An 18246-nucleotide genomic window follows, 5' to 3' on the forward strand; every position below is an offset into this window, starting at 1 on the left:
AGTCATGAAATGATTAGATTTTAAGTTCTGCTAATGTAAAATACATTTTGATGACGTGTCAACGGCGCAGTTTCCCTCCGCGTGCAGCGGAAACGTTCACGGCCAGAGGGTGAGCACATGGTGGGCCCAGCCGAAGCTCATTGAAGCGCTGCAGTGAATGGTAAGTCATTTTATGCTTAATTATGCCAATTTTCATTTGCTCAGGATTGAGTTGATGAAACCGAATACTGAAATCTAGAAGTGGTGACTTTGAAATCTGAGCAGTGTTGGTAATGGTCTGTGTGCAGAGGCAGAGTTGGCTAGCTGATGCCAGTCATTGACTGAGGCTTAAATGCAGGAGTAATGGTTTACTTTCGGTAGGTGATTAACAAAATCTAAATCATAGTCTTACGAGGGTTATTAATCACCCATTGAAAAACCGAATTGTCCCGTATTGGATGGTAAGGAATGGTCTTTACGCCGTTTCACCATATTGGAGCAGCGCCGTCATTAACAGCAGGCAGCGCACACTTAAAGTTATCCCGTTCATTTCCGCATTTCATTAACCAGGTAAACATGCCAGGACCCCCATTTCCTCTCCGTTCAGAGTTTCTAAAGCCTTAGCTTGACAGCATAGCGCCGCACGTACGCGTTCTGTCGTTTCAGATTCCGTGCATCATGTCCCTGCACGCTGGGCTTACTGCATGCGGTGCGTGTCCACTGTCCAGACAGCGTGTCCGGAGCTGTGCGCCGTTTTTGAACGGGCGACCACGAGTTTTTTTTTTTGTTTGTTTTGTTTTTTTTCGCGCACTCTAAAAACTTTACCCCCTCATTCCACATTTTCCGCATTCTGCTCCCCCCCTGCAGCAAACAAGTTACTATTGCAATCAGTCGGTTGCAAAGAACCATATTTCATTTGTACATGTAAATAAATTAATATTGACGTTAAAACAGCTAATGTGAGAATTAATTAAAAAAGAGGACTGTACATTTATGTTTGAGTTGAAGTGATAAGTACACAGGCCATAAGAAAACTGGCATTTTGCATTGTATTAGAAAGAATAGTAATTAAGTAATTAAGTTCATTTAAATGTTTTGTAAGGTTTCTTATATGCATGTTTAAAACTGTGCTTTTACTTAATTTACTTATCCTTTATTTCCCTACTTAGGTCTTCAGCCACCTTCCTGTGGGCCTTGCGAGGACCAAAAAAACTGGCTTTGTCTTCACCTGGTATCCAGGTGTTGTGGATTTGGTTATTCTTCTGAAGTGAGTGTGAAGAAGTGTATAACTGTTTTTTTAAACCATTATTTTTCCACTGCTGATTGATTCAATGATTCATGTTTGGTTCTCATCCTGGTGTGCCCTGTAGATATGTGAAGAGTTCAAGAGGATAACAACAATCAGCTGTGAATCGACCTTTCTGGCCAAGCTGGACCAGTGCACCCCAAAACTGATAGCCTTGACCCAATCAAGAGGAGGAGCTGCAGGCATGAAGATAAGACACATTAAGGACATGCTCCTTGAGGTATAATCAACTTTGTTACAAATAGACCTTTATTTTAGATATGTGTCTGCTAACTGTTTCATGTTGTCATGATTTTGGGTGGGGCTTGCATCTTATTTTGTTTTTTTTATCTATTCTGTGAACCAGGACAACATGGTTGAAAAGTGGAGAGAAATTGCCATTTGCTGCCTCATAGTCGATCTTGGAGAGAAGGAAGAGGACCTTTTCAAACAGTACTGCGTAAGTACTTGATGACACTTGTTTTGAATCTTGGTTGAGTTGCTTGTGTAGCGGGTCCTGGTGGGTGTTCACTATCAGATATAGAGGTAATCCTTTGAAAGGAATGACCTGGAAACAGTGAAAGTGTTAGAGAAATCAGCGACACAGGACAACAGTTGCTCATTCTCCATCCATCCAGATTATGAGCTCGCCTTCACCTGGGCATCACTAAACCTAAACGATTAAAAGATCTAAACAGAAGCTGAAACATGAAAAAACAAAAAAGGAATAAGTTAAAACCTGATTCTAACACCTTATTGCTTCTGCAAGGATGTGGAGGAGCTGGACGAAGACCTCTCCATGCATGTGTAACCCAGGTTACCAGGCCTCATGAACAGTCCAGCTCACCAATTGATTTATTAGATCAATAAATTAATAAATTCATATTTTTCTTCATGTGACAAATAAGTTACAGTCCTGAATAAATAGTGAATAAATAGGATTTATGGGTAAAAATCATAAATATGTTAAAAGATTAAAAAGATCAACACAGAGAAGTTTATTTGTTTAAAAAAGAGTATTTTATTTCATTTCAAGTGTGGCAAAAGATGTGTGTAAAAGATTCGGGTGACATGAGGAGATGATGTAATGGTGTAACCAATCAGACGACAGCAGGGCGTACGTGCCTGAGAGCTTCCGGTTTTTTCTCTCTGTCTGCCGCATCGTGTTAGAGGCAGCGCTTGTTAGCTTCTGCTGCAGACTACGCCGGTTTTTTTTGTCTAAAAGAGCCAGATTTTCCAAGTCTAAGCCACTTTTATGGTTGGAGCAAAGAGTGGAGCCCTTCTCTTTTCATGGTAGATGAGCGGACCGTGTGGTTAACAACGGAAACGGAGGAGAACGTGAGTAGCATTTGGCGTTAGCATTCGGCGCTAGCATGCGGCGCTAGCTCCAGTCATTAGCCACATCCCAGGCTAAGCTGTAAAGGTTACACATTACTGAATCCTCATGTCACTTGTTTCTTAAAAGCGTGGATCCTGGACTGATGAGAGCCCTGTATTGTGCCTTGTGCCTGGAGTGTGTGTGAACTGTGAGCCTCTGGTGAGTAAATTTTGTTGAAGTTAGTCTTATGAATGGAGTGAAATGTGCTGTTTCTGTAAATGTTAATATGGATCAATGAGTTACTTCAATGAATGTGGTGGTTAAAATGTTTTGTATGACAGTGTTTGTTTACAGTTGCCCTCATTCTGTGTTGTTTTTTTTGAGTGGCAGTAGGAAAAGATAAAAGAGGGAAATGAAATGTTCAACTATTTTGCTTCATGTTTAAACTCAGAAATGTATTCAGTTCATTGAATTTACAGTAAAAGAAGTGGTTAAATTAATTATAAGAAGCTGTGTTAAAAAGTATTTGCATAAGAATGTGTGTTTGTATCTGTTTAAATTTAAAAGTATATTTTGTTTATGAGAACCACACATTGACCCTGTTCTTGGCCTTTACAGGCCGGGTCTTTTTCTTTTCCTCGTCTTTTCCTTTTGTTTTAATCCCCTTCCTTTGTTATGGACTCCTGTGCTGACCTTGAAGAAATCTTCTACTGGGGACTCATCTTGTGTCTGTAAGGTAACACGGGACCTCAGTGGTTGTGGCGGGCCAACCCAAGGAAAGAACCAGAGACTCTGATTTTGATAGAAACTGATTTATTTGCGGATCGTGGGTCATATTTCATGTTTGAAGAGCTGAAAAGCAGAAAGAATTGTTTTGTTGAATTTATTTTTTTTTTCTTCTTCTTCTTCAACTATTCTTGTTCAATACAATCATTTATCAACTTATCTTTGAAGTGTGTGAAGTTCTTTATTCCGTCACTCATTGCAGTTTGTCAAGCCTCCCTTTCTCCTGTAGCGACCTAGAACCTTCTGATACTGGTCCGTGAGGTAATTGATGCATTGATGGAAAAAATATCTGTATCTCCCAGTTTTTACCACTAACAGTTAGAGCTGAGGCAGGTTACACATGTGATGAAGATTGCCATCATTGGTAATGGACATGCAACCATCGTCAATGAGGGAAACAAGATCCTGCAGGGGATTGATGTCGCCAGATCCTGTGCCTTGCTCATGGGAATAATCTATGCTCTTAATCTTCATCAAGACCAATCTTCAGAGCAGAGTTCATCAACCTTGCTTGAGTGAGATGCTTACATCACAAACACTCACACCTGCTTGTTTTTTATTTCTGCCTGTGTTCTGTGACGGTGTTAGTGTATTTGCTGTTTGCACTTGTAAGGATTTATTGCCACTAAGGATTTATTGATGTTAACTTTAATAAATGTTTCTTATAAATGTGATTATTTCTGTCTGATTTTTTCTTCATTTTGAGCAGCAGGAAAGAATTCCTTAGCTGCTGGCCAGTTGCCGTGTTTTGACATCCCCTTCATGTTTGTAGATACGCCTAATACAACCGTTCAGAAGGTGTTTGTCATCTTCTTGCTGTCAGAGCTATTTTCCCTCACGCTTGCAGAGATCAACTGAATTAAGTTCAATGTACTAAGAAATGTGTTTTACTGTGGCCAAAAAGCTTCTTCAACTAACTTAAAAGATTCTATTGGATCAACTTAAACATTTGCATCCATGTTGACAATTATTAAATTCAGTGTACAAGAAATATGTTTCATTGTGGCCTAAAAGCTTCTTCACCTTACTTAAAACATTCTATTGGTTCAACTTAAATAATTGCATCCATGTTTATAATTATTAAGTTCAGTGTACTAAGAAATGTGTTTTAGTGCGTACTAAAAGGTAATTCAACGTACTCAAAAAATTGCTTTGAATTAATGTAATTATGCCAGCAATTGGTTCAACTTAAAAATTCTAGTGGAAAACGTTAACACAAGTTTTTGTGTTGGCACAGTGCTTTATTTATTAGAGTGCACTGTCACTTTCTCTATTGTGAAACATATAAAGATATAACTAATGCCTTTATATTTTAATCACTCACTGTCATTAATAGAACTATCTATCTATCTATCTATCTGTCTATCTACCCATCTATGGGTTATTCTTTAAATGCGGTGCCTTTTGCGTTCCCAGCCTAAATCCAGCTGTATTTTATGAAAATAATAGAATTAAAAAAACGTTCTATTTTAGTGAAATTTAAATTTCACCAATTATCTTTTAAAAGCACAAGGATATAACTCATAAAAGTTTTTTAAAATACCAGTTGAAAAATTAAAAATGTGCTATTTTGCCATGTCCCCAGTGCCCTTTGCACTGTTTCGTTCAAGAAAATTATGTTGTTGGGTTTTTTTTCCCCAAAATATTTATGGATATTTTTATTCAGCTATAAAGGGTTCTTTATATATTTGATAATTTCATCAGCAAAAAATTATATTTTTGTCCAAAATTGCAGTTTAATATTTGTCCCTGGATTTAGTGTCGACCGTGTTATCCTAAGTTACTGTACATTTAGAAGGCTCCACCCACCTCATCATGATGCAATCTTTTGATGTGATGTCATTCCAGAGGAGGGAAATTCAATAGTGGTAAGATTACTCACTTTTCTTTTGTTAATTTTATTATAGTTACTCTTTTATGATGAAGATCTAATGTGGTCAGTCATAAAATGTCCACCGTGTTATCCCGTTTTCATGAAGAAAATTATCAAATATCATAATTTTAAAAGGTTCCTGGGTAAAAATGTTGGTTTCTTGTCAACTATCCAAAGTCCTGTTAGTTTAAATGCTAATGAAGCTAGGCTGAAAGCTATTTTTGTTGTAAAATGTCCACCGTGTTACTGTCCATCGTGTTATCCTAATTTGGATAACACGGTGGACACCTTCATAACACAGTGGAATGACCCAAATCTTTTCAGAGTATAATTTCAGTAAGTATAATTTTTTTCCTCACGATTTTGAGAAATCATGTTAAATATGAATAAATGGAAGGAACAACTATAGTTATTTTTCTAAAACACACTTTATTTTTTATCACCAACATATTGTTCAGAGTGTAATGAAAAGGAATCATTTTAATAATAATCTTTGCGTTGGAGCAAATCATTGAATGTCATAACAGCAGCAGACCCTCTCATTTGAAATGACAAGGTTCTAATCAGTATAACAAATATCATCCTTTTTATTGGCTGTAAATTCAAACACATTTATGTTGATATTTTTTAATGAACAGTGTGGTTTAATGGGATTTATCGTCTAATACTTTGAAAGAGAAAACAGAAAAGTAATCATGTTGACACCAGACAGCATATTCTTCGTAGTTCATATTCTTCATACCTGCAGTGACGGCTCCTTCATCAGACATCCTGCAGGAAGCAACAGAGACGAGAGACAACTGGAGCATTAAAGAAGGTCTCCCAGCAGGATAAACCGAAATCAGATCAACTAGAAAGTGGTCCAGGGTGACTTGAACCAATCCTTACTGAAAGCTTTATTAAAAACAAAAAATAGCAGTTTTATTCTCCCACACTGAAACTTGGATTTGGTTCCACGTGAGAGGACCAGGTAGCTGAAACTCTAGATCTCATTATACTTAAGCAAAATCTACAAGGCCCCAGTAAGCAGCACTCTGACATCTTAACAATTATTTTTAAGATATGAAGGAGCCTGGTTGCTGGGATGTCTCACATGTGCTGTTCTCTCTTTGAATGGTTTATCAGCCTTATTTCCTGTGATTTTTCTCAAGAAGTGAAGTTACTGTCTTTATGCAAAGGCACACTTTTAGAACTGAACGAAATGTAAATTACAGTGAGAATATAAGCTACAGTCAACAGCTGTAAGTGACCTTTACCTGAACATATAAGAAGAAAACACTGACATTACTGCTGTGCTGCTGCTGTGTTTGATAATGAGTCTGGGTAAGATTCCGCTCAGCTTATAGGAGCTCACATTACTGAACATATTCTACATTGCAACACTATTTCAGATATGAAAAATGCTGCAAAGTCAGAAGAGAAACGGTTGATCACACTGAATATTGATTTGACCTAAACGTTGCCATTATCCCTTCTTTGACTCCGTCTGTACATATTAAAGGGCAACTTCGGTTTTTTGACATCTGGACCTTATTTATAGGTGTGTGCATGCTCATATACTCACTCAGACAAACATCGTGCAGCTCGGAGTCCTTCAGAAGTTACTAAGATCCAACCGATGTAGCCGCACTTAGCGGGGGCCACGGCAATGGAGCTTCAGAGCGGGACATAATCTCTGCAAAGTCGCTCATTTCGGCTGTATTTTTTCCTCCATCGGCGCTGGGTTGCCTTTCGGTCGGAAGAGGGGCCTCCGGCGGTGTCATGCGGCCTGGCTCGGAGCGCGCATCCGTCGGGCGGCGGAGATCTGGATTCTCCCGCTGAGGACAGAGCTCCGGCCGCGGCGCGGCTGGGGAGCGGAGATACGCTTCCTCCCGGCGAGGAGAGACATCCAGCGGCCCAGCGAGCCGTGCATCTTCACCGGTGTCCGGAGCCTCCGTGGAGCAGCTGAGGGCCATTTTCCAACTCGGCCCCTGGAAGTCAGACGCCGGGGCACCGTGACAGCCGAGGCCGACTCAAAGTGCCTCTCTGCTGGGGAGAAGAGCTCCGCAACGTTCCCATCTGAGCTAATTGTGGCTAAGTTAGCGAAAACTGTCAGCTGACTCACCTGAAGACGGTAGACATGCTGACTTTATGATAACACTGGCGATGGATGAAGAAATACAGCCGAAATGAGCGACTTTGCAGAGATTATGTCCCGCTCTGAAGCTCCCCTGCCGTGGCCCCCGCTAAGTGCGGCTACATCGGTTGGATCTAAATAACTTCTGAAGGACTCCGAGCTGCACGATGTTTGTCTGAGTGAGTATATGAGCATGCACACACCTAGAAATAAGGTCCAGGTGTCAAAAAACCGAAGTTGCCCTTTAACTCATTTTCACTTGAACTTGCTGCAGAACTGCGATTACAATTTTCTTTAAACAGTTTTTTAGGATTGTAGTTTTAAGAATAACAGAGACTAATGCAAATGTTAAGATAATGTTTAGGATAAAACCAAAAGTATCTGAGTGAAGACAGTGCTGAGCGGAGGAGATGAGCTTCTTAATGACAGTATTTAAACAACAATCTTGGTGCTCTGATCGTGAAACTCCCTGCACCCCAGAAACGAATAATTAGACCCTCATGAGCTCGACTGGATGTTTGTCTTGTCGAGAGCGCTTCATTTTTTGGAGGACTGTCATCGAGCTCTTGTCATTCATCTTCAGTATCAGTTAATCTAATTTAAGCTGGAGCTGATCTCAGCTGACAGTAAATTCAGACTAGAGCCTCTGCAGGCCAAAGTCTGTCAGACAGAGAGAGAGAGAGAGAGAGAGAGAGAGAGAGAGAGACTGCCACAAACACTTACAGGTACATTTAGGGTCGCCAGTTAAGACAGTGAGAGAAAATGAACACCATGCATGTAAAGAGAGAACATGCAAACTCCACACAGAAAGTCAATCAATTCTTTTTTTTATATGTATACCCTTTGTTTTCTCAGTGAAGTCTCGATTGTGTTTTTTTGTTTTTTTTTCTGAACTACAATGATGATTCAGAAATAAGCATGTTTTCATCTTCAGTGCTTATTTTATTCAACATAAATTAAAAAAAAAAAAAAAACAGAAACCGTTATATCCGTAAAAATCCGACTGATGCTTCACAGTGTTGATAACAGCCACTTTTGAGGGTAAAGGAGTAAATACAAACCAACGCTCACATTCAGAACAGCAACACAACGACAGAATCCGACTGCTTTAAGGTTTCTGTGGCACTTCTCTACTTGGCTTCTTAAAGAGGGAGACACCTCGCACGATAACTGTACTTTATATTACACATTTACACAGCACTGTCGACGTGGCGGTGTGGTACATTCAAACGCAGGAAACAGGGCGACGGAGCGGAAATACTGAGCGACGATTCAAACAAAAAGCTGAACGACAGAAATGATTAAACTCGGCTCAGGAGCATCTCGCTGCAGTGAGACGCCTGAAAGTGCAAATAAGAGTCCAGAAAGGGAGAAATGCTCTTGTTTCTTTTAGCCATCCAGATAAGAATTTATACATAAGAACTTTAGTTTGAGGCAGAAACACTTTTTGTTGGTTTTCTAACAGACTTAAGGCATTTTCATATGGGAGCTACCTTGAACTGGAAGCTTTGATACACGCTGACATCAAAATGATTATTGAGAGCTTCGGGATTTTCTTAAAAGTTTTCTTATTTTTCTGGCACCTCCACAGTCGAGTGCAAGTGTGAACAATAATTTAATTATATAGAATCTGCATTAGAATGCTGCCACAGTCTTCATGTGAATTACAGACAATTATTTAACAGTTGATATGTCACAGATAAAGACGAGGAAAAGTTGTTGTGCTGCAAATTAAACAGCAATTAGTTCAAAACATGGCGCAGATGCTTGTGTGCCTCTTTTAAAGTGATTATTTCCACACAAATACTTTGGGAATTGGACAAAAGAAGCTGGACGTGAGCTTAATTTCATCAAACTTTCTTTTTTTTTTTTTTTTTACCTAAAGTGAGATATAAAACAGGGCACATCAGAACTGATTGAAAACGACTGAACGTGCAGAGCTAACGTGAACAGAACTCTCCTCAGAGGCACTCCTGTAGAAGAAAAGGTGCTTCGGCAGTGACGAAAAACAAAACATCTAAGTGCTACTTTCCAGAAGGAACGCGTGCAGAGGCAGAGATGGACGGAAGTCTGTGATTGTGGCCATTAAATCAAACCATTTCCCCGATGATGGAAACACAAAACAACCGTCAGATGTAGTGACACAGCATGAAACCACAGAAAGAGGAGCTTATGGAAGACTCAAACTGGAAAATTTAAAGAGTCAAACTTCTGAACAGACTAAACTTCAGGTATAAAAATGGCAATAAAAGCTATAAAACTATCAGAAAAAGAGGACTGTCGGTATACTTCTGTGATAAACCTCTGGAATGTTTTCTTCACTGTGTAAAGTGACAGGATAAGGTCTGCGTTTTGGGATATGTTGTTGTACAGCTACATTTCAAGCATTTAACAGTGGGTTTGTTTATTTTCCGTCCCTCTTCAATCCGACTGGCCGTTCTGGCAGCCCTTCAGAGACAGTTCGTCCTGCGACAGCTGCCACTCGAAGGCGTCCGTGTAGAGGCTGCTGGTGCTGCTGCCGCTGCTGCTCAGGAAGGTGCCCACCGCCCGGCCCTGGCGGGCGTGGCCCACCGCGTCGCTGAACACTTTGTTGATCTGCTCCTCCGAAGGCATCCACCAGTCCGGGTTTGAGGCACAGTGCATCCGGATAAACTCTGCCGGGAGAGAGAAACGAAGCTTTCAACTCAGAATCTGGAACGTCACAAGATCTAGATCTAAAACCTGGGTGTCAAAAGGAAAATGAACCTTTAATTCAGGAACAGATGAAAGGCAAATGAAAGATTTTCATACACTAAAAAGAAATCTGTCAGTCAAAACACCACACAACATGGATTATTTTTAATAGAGAGGAAATTTGAATCCCATACTTGGCACCAGAGTGATCATTTAATAAAAAGTATTCTGCATTAAGCTTTGGCCGAAATGACTTTCTTCGATGTGAAACCGATGCTCAACCTGCTCTCACCCCTGTCTTGTGTTATGCCCAGTGATACATGCTTATTCTTCATGATTCATGTAAAGCATCTATATTTTCAGTTTTACCTGTAAAATGTCTTCATATTGTTTTCATAAAAAATACGATTAAGGACTGAAAATCAAACTAAATGATGAATCAAAACTGGACAGTGATTTCAGTTTGAAGTCTGATTGATTCAATGGTACTTTCTTACAGAAACAAAGAGCCAAAACGCTTATATACCCATCAGAAGTCCAGGGCGGGTGTTGTCTTGTTGGAGGTTTCTTAAATTTCTAAAATCAGACTGGGAAGCTGAGTCTGAGTGATCAGGCTTCTCTGATGTGGAATCAGCTCCCAGATAATACTACTTTCTGGGCTGGTTCACGTCATTTTACGTCATTTGCTTTATTTCTGACTTTTTTTGTGGTGATTTTAAAGTTTTGAGGTCGTCCACATCCTATTATTATTTGAAGATTTATGCACGGATTCTACTGTAAAAGCCCAGAAGACAACTGCTGCTCTGACGCCATAACTCACTGAGGTGGAGAGCACTAGTGAGGATGAGTCATGCAACATTTTATATCCCTGAAAAGTTCAGCGAAGTCCATATAATTCTCCAGGCAGGTAAATAAAGCAGGGTGAAGCGGGATGTCGCCTGAGTGAGAGCATTCGGGTCGCTCACCTCTGAGGCAGCTGACTTTGACGGGGTTGAGAGGTCGTCTCTCCAGGCCCGGGTCTCCTGAGTGGACGGAACGCTTCCTTTTGCCCAGACCGCAGGAGAACTTGAGCTCGTCTGTGGTGAAGACGTAGCGGATCAGGTAGCGCAGCAGCCGCCTGCCGTCCTTCTTGGAGGAGTTGACGGCCTCGTCCCACTGCTTGTTGGTGATGAAGAGGGGGTAGTTCTCCAGGAGCTGCTTGCTGCCCTGCAGGGAGAACAGGAAGAGGAGTCAAAAGAAGCTTTTCAAAACTGGATTTGAAGTTATTGCATGCTCTGGGTATGTAGTTTTAATTTCAGAGCATATTATTGTATAAAAGCCATAAATCAAGACACGAACCTCAAACACGGTCTGCCGTTCTTCTTCCTGTATAATAGACTCATATTTTAATTACACATTTTCACACACCACTTGATTGCATAATTATCACCGTGAAGGCATTTCCGAGGCATGATTTATCTAATTCGGTGATTTTTTTTACACCTTTAAATGTGCAACAGATAAAGCACGCTTTAAATAGCTGTGAGAAATGAGGAGGAGGAGGAGGAGGGAGAGGAGGAGGCTGTTTCCTTACCTCGGTGAGCGGCTCCTCTGGTAGAGGCTGGACCAGCTGGTTGTGAAACTCAAGAACAGTCTTGAAGTAGTCAAGAACATTTTGACAGGGAACTGCGCAGAAAAACACAAGCTCATGTGACCGGCAATAAAAACACACGGGCAAAATTCACCCCGCCCCAGAAAAGCAATGAAACACCCCATCTGGTGTGTGATTAAACAATAATAACCCCGAAACACTTTCCTCCCACCTTGAAGAGAAGATTCTGGCTCTAATGTCTGGTAATTATCAGATCGGATGGACTGTGTACAGGATCTCATGTGAGGGTGAAATAAGCTGCTGTGGTGGAAATGAGGTTAGTGTGACACTGGGGAGCTCAGAAAGCTTCGGAGCCTGCACGAAAGTCTGCAAAAATAGAGGCTCTAAAGAAAAATGAAAGCGTTTAGATAGACAGCTGGAGGAAACAGGAATCAACCAACAGTCTTTCTGAAAATTACTGAAAAAAAAAAACCTGCTTAATGCATCAAACTGCTTGATAATTAGTACATTTGAACATTGACAGTTCAAACTGTTTTTGGGCATGAGAGGTGTGACTGTCACTCTGGAGGTGGGAATTTGTTTGAATGTCTCTCTGTGATGGACTGGCAACGTGTCCAAGGTGATTTCTGCCTGGTGGGCAGAAGATAAATCAGATTGGAAGCATCTAAATGAACCGGCTTTTGATTCTTTTGATGCTTTTAATTTTCTCTTGTTGAGTAGCTAATAAATTGCTGAAAAAGCATGATCGTCAGATGTTAAAGGTTGGGGGGGTTTCTGCGTGGAGCATGAATAAAGACAAGCTTGTTAACACAATTAGGCGTGACTGGGTCTGATCTTGTGTCCTTTTCACATCAGTCCTGCGGTTTGAAGACAACCTGTCCATGCTGAGGGGCTGCAATTGGTTAGGTTAGGCATCAAACTGCCTGTAAGGCTGTAAGTTTGATGGGCAGACACTGCTCCGTGTTACACAGTGGATTTCCTTTGACACTGTCTTCAACTATAAGAATATGAGAGAACTCGCCCTATGTTTATCAGTGTAGTTTCTAAGAGGCTGAGGTTTGCTCCATCGTCGACGTGAATTACAGAACCTAAAGTCCCCTGAGAGTTTAACGACATGCTGGGAATCTCCTCAAGGGGGCCTCCTGCGCTCTGATTTATCTGACTGTCAGTTTTTAATCAGCTGAAATTTAAGGGGGGAAAAGATGGATGGATGGATGGATGGATGGATGGATGGATGGATTCTAAACCAGTCTGATCTTTAAGCTGGTATCTCCATTGTCACTGTGTGCCATCACTCCACCTGGGATATTCTCCAGCTTATTGCGCAGCTCCTCGTTTTCCTGCTGCAGAGACAGCACCTCCTGCTCCAGCTCCAGGCAGCGAGGGCAGCAGCTCTCCTCTTCCTCCTCCTCCTCCTCCTCCTCGGGCAGCGTGGACGACGGGTGGCCGTAGGACTCGGACGGGGTCGGGGAGCCCCAGCCCCCCAGGCTGTGTCGTGGGGGGGAAAGGCCCGAGCCCGGCTCCGCTGCCGGACACTGCTCGTCGTCCAGACGCTGCTGCTGCCGCCTGCGCGGCCCTGAGAGCAGGTAGTTCTGTAGAGAGTCTGTGAAGATGCGGAGAACGGCAGAGGTCTGCTGTTGGTTGAGATGGCTTTGCGGCGGCGCCTCCTCCTCGGCGTCCGTGGTGGAGGAGCTCTCCTCAGATTTGGACTTCCCCAGCGACGAGCACTGGGGACCCTGAGAGTCCCCCGGCCCGTCTTCCAGCTTGATGCTGGAGGTAAATGAGGAGGAGGGGGGCTCCAGGAGGCGGCCATTGTTGAGGAGGCTGAGGACTCGACTGCACTGCTGAGCAAAGGCATCCAAGATGAAGCGGTTTTCTACAACAAAGGAGGAACACAGAGGTGTCAGAGAGCCTGAAAACTCTCTAGATCAGCATCAATAAACTGATTCCAGCTGCTTTTTCTGGACTTATGTTCCAGAAAAGTTCATTCTATGAAAACAGCAGCTGACAAAACACTCAGTATAAGGCCCATTTATAAGGCTGAGGCTGAATCGCTGTGTAATCAGCGGACAAAACATCTCATCTCAGGCGGTAATTAATTCTCATTAGCAGCTTCAGTTTGTTCAGTTTCTGCAGGAACTTTTAAATCAACACCAGTGAAAAGTCCTGAAGGGATCTTTCCACAGCAACCAAACTTTAAGGAAAATGTTTTCTTTGGTGGCGACAGAATCAAGATCATTCCCAGCTCAGAAACACAGAACATTTATATAAGCCAAGCTTTTCGCAGTACAGACGTACTCATGTCCTCTTTCTGAAACCCGAACAGATGAAAGAAGTCTTCAGAAGCGTCTTCAGACGAGATGCTGAACCTCAGGTTGAATCTGCAGCAGTGAGACATGCAGTCTTCTCCTACTGGAGCTCATCTCTATATGTTTACCAGTGTGCTGGTAAATTTATTCCCTCTAATAAATGATAATGATCCTGGCTGTTGTGCCAAAGAGAACCCTGGGTTGTTCTGGTTTTCTACTCTTAAAGAGGAATAGTAGGCAGCTCCAGTTTTGTGGAGGGTTTTTTTTTTTAAATAGATTAACTCTCTCTAGGCAGTACGAAGCACTTGTAATTGAATTAGATTCCATTTCTTGAGTTTTCATGCAGGCTTCTTTAATGTTCGTGATAGTTCTAGATCCTCCTCTGAGTTGTTGCTTTTATCTTCAGGGGGGCAACAGAGACGAGGTGAGACTGCTGCTGACAAACTCAGCCTGAGTGGGGCAAATGCTTTCTACTGAATCCACGGCATTGTCGGACGGACATCTCCTGTCAAGACACTAAATCTCACACTGGCCATGATGAAGAGGGAGCAAGTCGGAGAATAGAACAGATGAAAAACAGTTCAAAGCAGCGATGAAGCCAGATTTGGATCTACATACTGAAAGTGCTCCTCTGGTGCATGAAACTCCAGGCGGAAGTTTTAGAACTCATTGAAATTCAGCTGAAAAGTTTAATCTTTCCATCTGTACATCCCAGTTTGCTGGTCATTTTGTCGTTTGAGTGTGTGGGTCTCGAAGCCAGATCACTTCAGAACCACTCATTTAAAATGCAAACTGATTTCTGAATGAATGAGGCGGACGCTGTTGACAACATCACCAACAAAATGTACTGAAACAGAAGTGCTCATTCTCTGTCACGCTATATAGCAACATTCTTACGTTGGTACACATTTCCAGTCTTTTTTTAATTATTATTATTGTTTAACACGCTCATCTGCAAGGCTCTGCTGATTGATTATCATGAAATGTGTTACACATATTAATCCCAGCTGGTTAATTGACTTATTGTGACTCTGACATTCAGCCTTTTCCTGTTGTAACTCTTCATTATATGTCTATCAGTGTGACTGAGTCCAACTTGAAGCTGAGAATCAGATTTGACTTCACTACATACACACTGATAGCATCTGTTATGTCCTTTACATACTTTATCATAATTTCACTTGTGTGTTTACAAAGGTGAAAAACATCACTTGTTATATTTTTTTTACGTGGACCTGAACCTCTCAGCTGTTTCTGGCTGATTCCAGCTCGGAGGTGGGACCGTCCGGACAGTAGCTTCCTGATATCCCAGTGGTGTGAACGCACCATGAGTCCAAGAGTTGACAGTTCAATTAGTCTGAGGAAAACATTTCAAGTGAAACAGCCCACAGAGCCAACTACACACTCTATTTTAACCTGAGAGAAAGGACGCTAGTTTAATCTTTAGTGACGCCTGTTTATACTGTGTTCTTGAGGTTAACTAATAACTCCATGCTACGACCGTCACAGTATCGTTTTTCTTTCCCGGATGAAGCATCTTGAAGTTAAACTTTAAAAAGGAGAGAATCAAATAGAGCTTCTTTGATGAGACTCACGTGCAGCGTGTTTCATGTTCACACAATTTTACTTGCCTTCCTCCCTCCTGTTTGTGTAGCAGGATTACAGCGGCATACAGTACAGTAGGCTCCTGTGTTCAGAGCAATCCCGGCTTGATTATGCTGATTTATTCAGATGTCAATAAATTCCAAAGTCACAGTATCTGCTGAGACCAAAGCCAGCCGAGCAAAGAAAATCAGCACAGGGAGCTATTGTCCACAAACAAACCTCGGTGTCTCTTTTCGCTGGTAGTCTGGGCACGTCTCAATGAGATGAACTCACACACCTCCATGTAATGATTATGAGTCCAGTGGCCTCACACACACACACACACACACACACACACACACACACACACACACACACACACACACACACACAAACACACGCACAGACAAAATGAGTTCTAGGCCGCCATTGCTGCGTTGCCACTCGCTCAGACGTGTCTATCAGCCTGGCGCAGATGTGTCGCATTTATTAATATGCGTACTGTCTCTGTTTACCCGCTGAGATGTATCTGATATCATTCGCCTTCACACAGCCCCCCCTCCCCTCCCCTCTGCCCCCCCACCCCACCCTCGTCTCCTCTCTCACCAGTTCTGTGGCTCTGAGAGCTGAGAGCCTCATAAAATTTCATTAAAAACAACACGGTCGGCAGAGGCAAATTTATGAGACCCATTTATTTTAATCACAACTCTTTGGGAAAGGCTTTTCAATGCAATTTGTGTTATTGTGTGCTGAACTGATTGCAGAGTCCCACGGTCTCTGGTGATTCTCTTCATAAGAAAGGACATCAAGTTTCTTTTTTTTTATTTCTCCCCCTCCTTTCCTCCCCCCCCAGCCAATGAGAGGAACATTAAGTTGTGCCCATTGTGCAGATAAAAACACTCTGATGTGTCATTATCGGCCCGAATGCCCCTCACGTTTAGCTGGGATTGGATGATGCATCTCCGGGCCAGATGAAATACAGCTGAGTGTCATTATTTCGTAAGTGACATTTGCATCACATGCAAACCACGGCTGGATCATCTGCTCGACAACATTGGAGGTTATTTTTTGCACAACTGAGATGTATAAATATATCTTTTTGTTAAGTTCACATGAAGCACAGATTTAGCCTTTCGTTTGTTTATTAGGTGATAACGGTGCAATCTGAGCTCAGGCTGAACACTTGATTGTCTGTAAAGCAACAATACCCAGCAGCAAATTGAGCCTGTGCTGCCAGCAGTGATAAAGAGATTAATATCTGATTAAAGGATGAGATGTCTAATATTTAATTTCGCAACCGCCTGGATTAGGTTCATTGCTTTCATCTTAATGTTGGTTCCCATGGACCCGCCCTCCACATGGGGAACACATTTCTTCCTGTACAGCCCTCTAATGAACCGCAGCTGAGGAGAAAATCTGAACAGGGAACAATGTGTTTCAACAGGATTTTTGTGTGTGTGTGTGTGTGTGTGTGTGTGTGTGTGTGTAACACACAAACACACGCAAGAGAAGGACACACAAGTAAACACACAGGCGCAGACAGACAATTACCCAATGTAATTTTTAGCACATGCACACTGGAGATTGAATCAGGACTGCTCTCATTACAAGAGCAAATCAATCACTGCTGACAGGAAGAGAGAGAGAAAAAAACAAGGGGGAAGAAACAGGAACAAAACAGAAAGCTCAGGTGATGTGGAGAAAACAAAAGAGATGCTGGATTTGTTTTTTGTTTTTTTTTAAGTTGAGTGAGTTTAAGGAGGATTTATACAAACAGATCCTGCTTGAAAAAAAACTACATGAAAAATAGAAAATTGATATTGGCTGTAAAAGTGTCATGACAAAAAGGCAGCTGCAGTCACTCTCCTCACTCACTCTGGATAAGTTTGAGACCCACCTGTGCTGATCCCGTAAGTGCAGTCTGGGGATAACCGGGGCTCCGCTCCGCCGCCGGGCTGGGTACCGGGACCGGTACCGGCGGACGCCGCCGCCGCCGCTGAGGTGGAAGTCGGGACCCTGCTGCTGGGCCGGGCCTCACTGGGGAGCCGATGCCGGGGCGCCTGGTGGTGGTGGAGCTGCTGCTGGCTGCTGCTGATCGCGACGCTGGTCTGCTGGAGCAGCTGCAGGCGCTGCTGGTGCTGATGGAGCGGCTGGAAGTGATGCGGCTGCTCGGGATGGAAAGTGAACTGCTGCTGGTCGCCGAGCAGCGGAACCTCCACCACGGCGGACCAGTCGAAGCGCGACTTGCCCGCGGAGCGCTTGCCGCTCTGGAAGGGCTTCAGGGTGCTGTAGGGACCCCGCTGCTGGCGGCACATCTTCGAGGCGCACGGCCCTTCGTCCGCGGGCTGCATCTCCCCCTCCATCCCGGCCAGGTGTCACCGCGCGGCGGATGGCTGCGCGTCGGCGTCGCGGCGTGCTGGTGTGACAGACAGCTGATGAGTGAAGGGGGGATCGGATCGTCACTGTCTGGCTCGGTTCCCCCCCCCCCCCCCCCCCCCCCTCCACACACACCCACCCACCCCCCCTCACACGCCGTGGGAAGGGTGGGCTAATTCACTGACAAGTCGCCGCTCCAATCCCCAGTCGGGAGCGCCGACAGTGAGACTCATCCGAAGGGAAATGCAGGCGGGACTTGTGCGCCACTGCCTGCCTCCTTTGTAGCCAACATCCTCACGGAGAACAACGGGGCGCTGTGGCAACTGTACAATCTGGAAATTAAAAAAAAAAGGAAA

At 43.0% G+C, this 18246-nt stretch overlaps 1 protein-coding gene and 2 long non-coding RNA genes across 3 annotated transcripts; 2 read left to right on the forward strand and 1 right to left on the reverse strand.

Moving 5' to 3' along the window:
* The first annotated feature begins 1147 nt into the window (after nt 1–1147).
* Nucleotides 1148–1712, forward strand: LOC115401508 (uncharacterized). Its single transcript, XR_003932959.1, has 3 exons — nt 1148–1246; nt 1350–1505; nt 1632–1712. It is a non-coding gene; the product is annotated as an uncharacterized LOC115401508 (long non-coding RNA).
* A 30-nt stretch (nt 1713–1742) lies between these two features.
* LOC115401501 (uncharacterized) lies at nt 1743–4042 on the forward strand. Its single transcript, XR_003932958.1, has 3 exons — nt 1743–2602; nt 2730–2801; nt 3201–4042. It is a non-coding gene; the product is annotated as an uncharacterized LOC115401501 (long non-coding RNA).
* Nucleotides 4043–8280: 4238 nt separating this feature from the next.
* bend4 (BEN domain containing 4) lies at nt 8281–17998 on the reverse strand. The gene is made up of 6 exons (XM_030114617.1): nt 17412–17998; nt 12922–13497; nt 11604–11695; nt 11369–11395; nt 10996–11236; nt 8281–10011 (listed from the first exon to the last, which is right to left on the reverse strand). Exons 1-6 carry the CDS (start codon nt 17875–17877, stop codon nt 9779–9781), a joined length of 1635 nt encoding a protein of 544 aa, XP_029970477.1. The 5' UTR covers nt 17878–17998; the 3' UTR covers nt 8281–9778.
* Between the last annotated feature and the right edge of the window lie 248 nt (nt 17999–18246).

This window comes from Salarias fasciatus, chromosome 2 (genome assembly GCF_902148845.1).
Source record: "Salarias fasciatus chromosome 2, fSalaFa1.1, whole genome shotgun sequence".
Lineage (NCBI taxonomy): Eukaryota > Metazoa > Chordata > Actinopteri > Blenniiformes > Blenniidae > Salarias > Salarias fasciatus.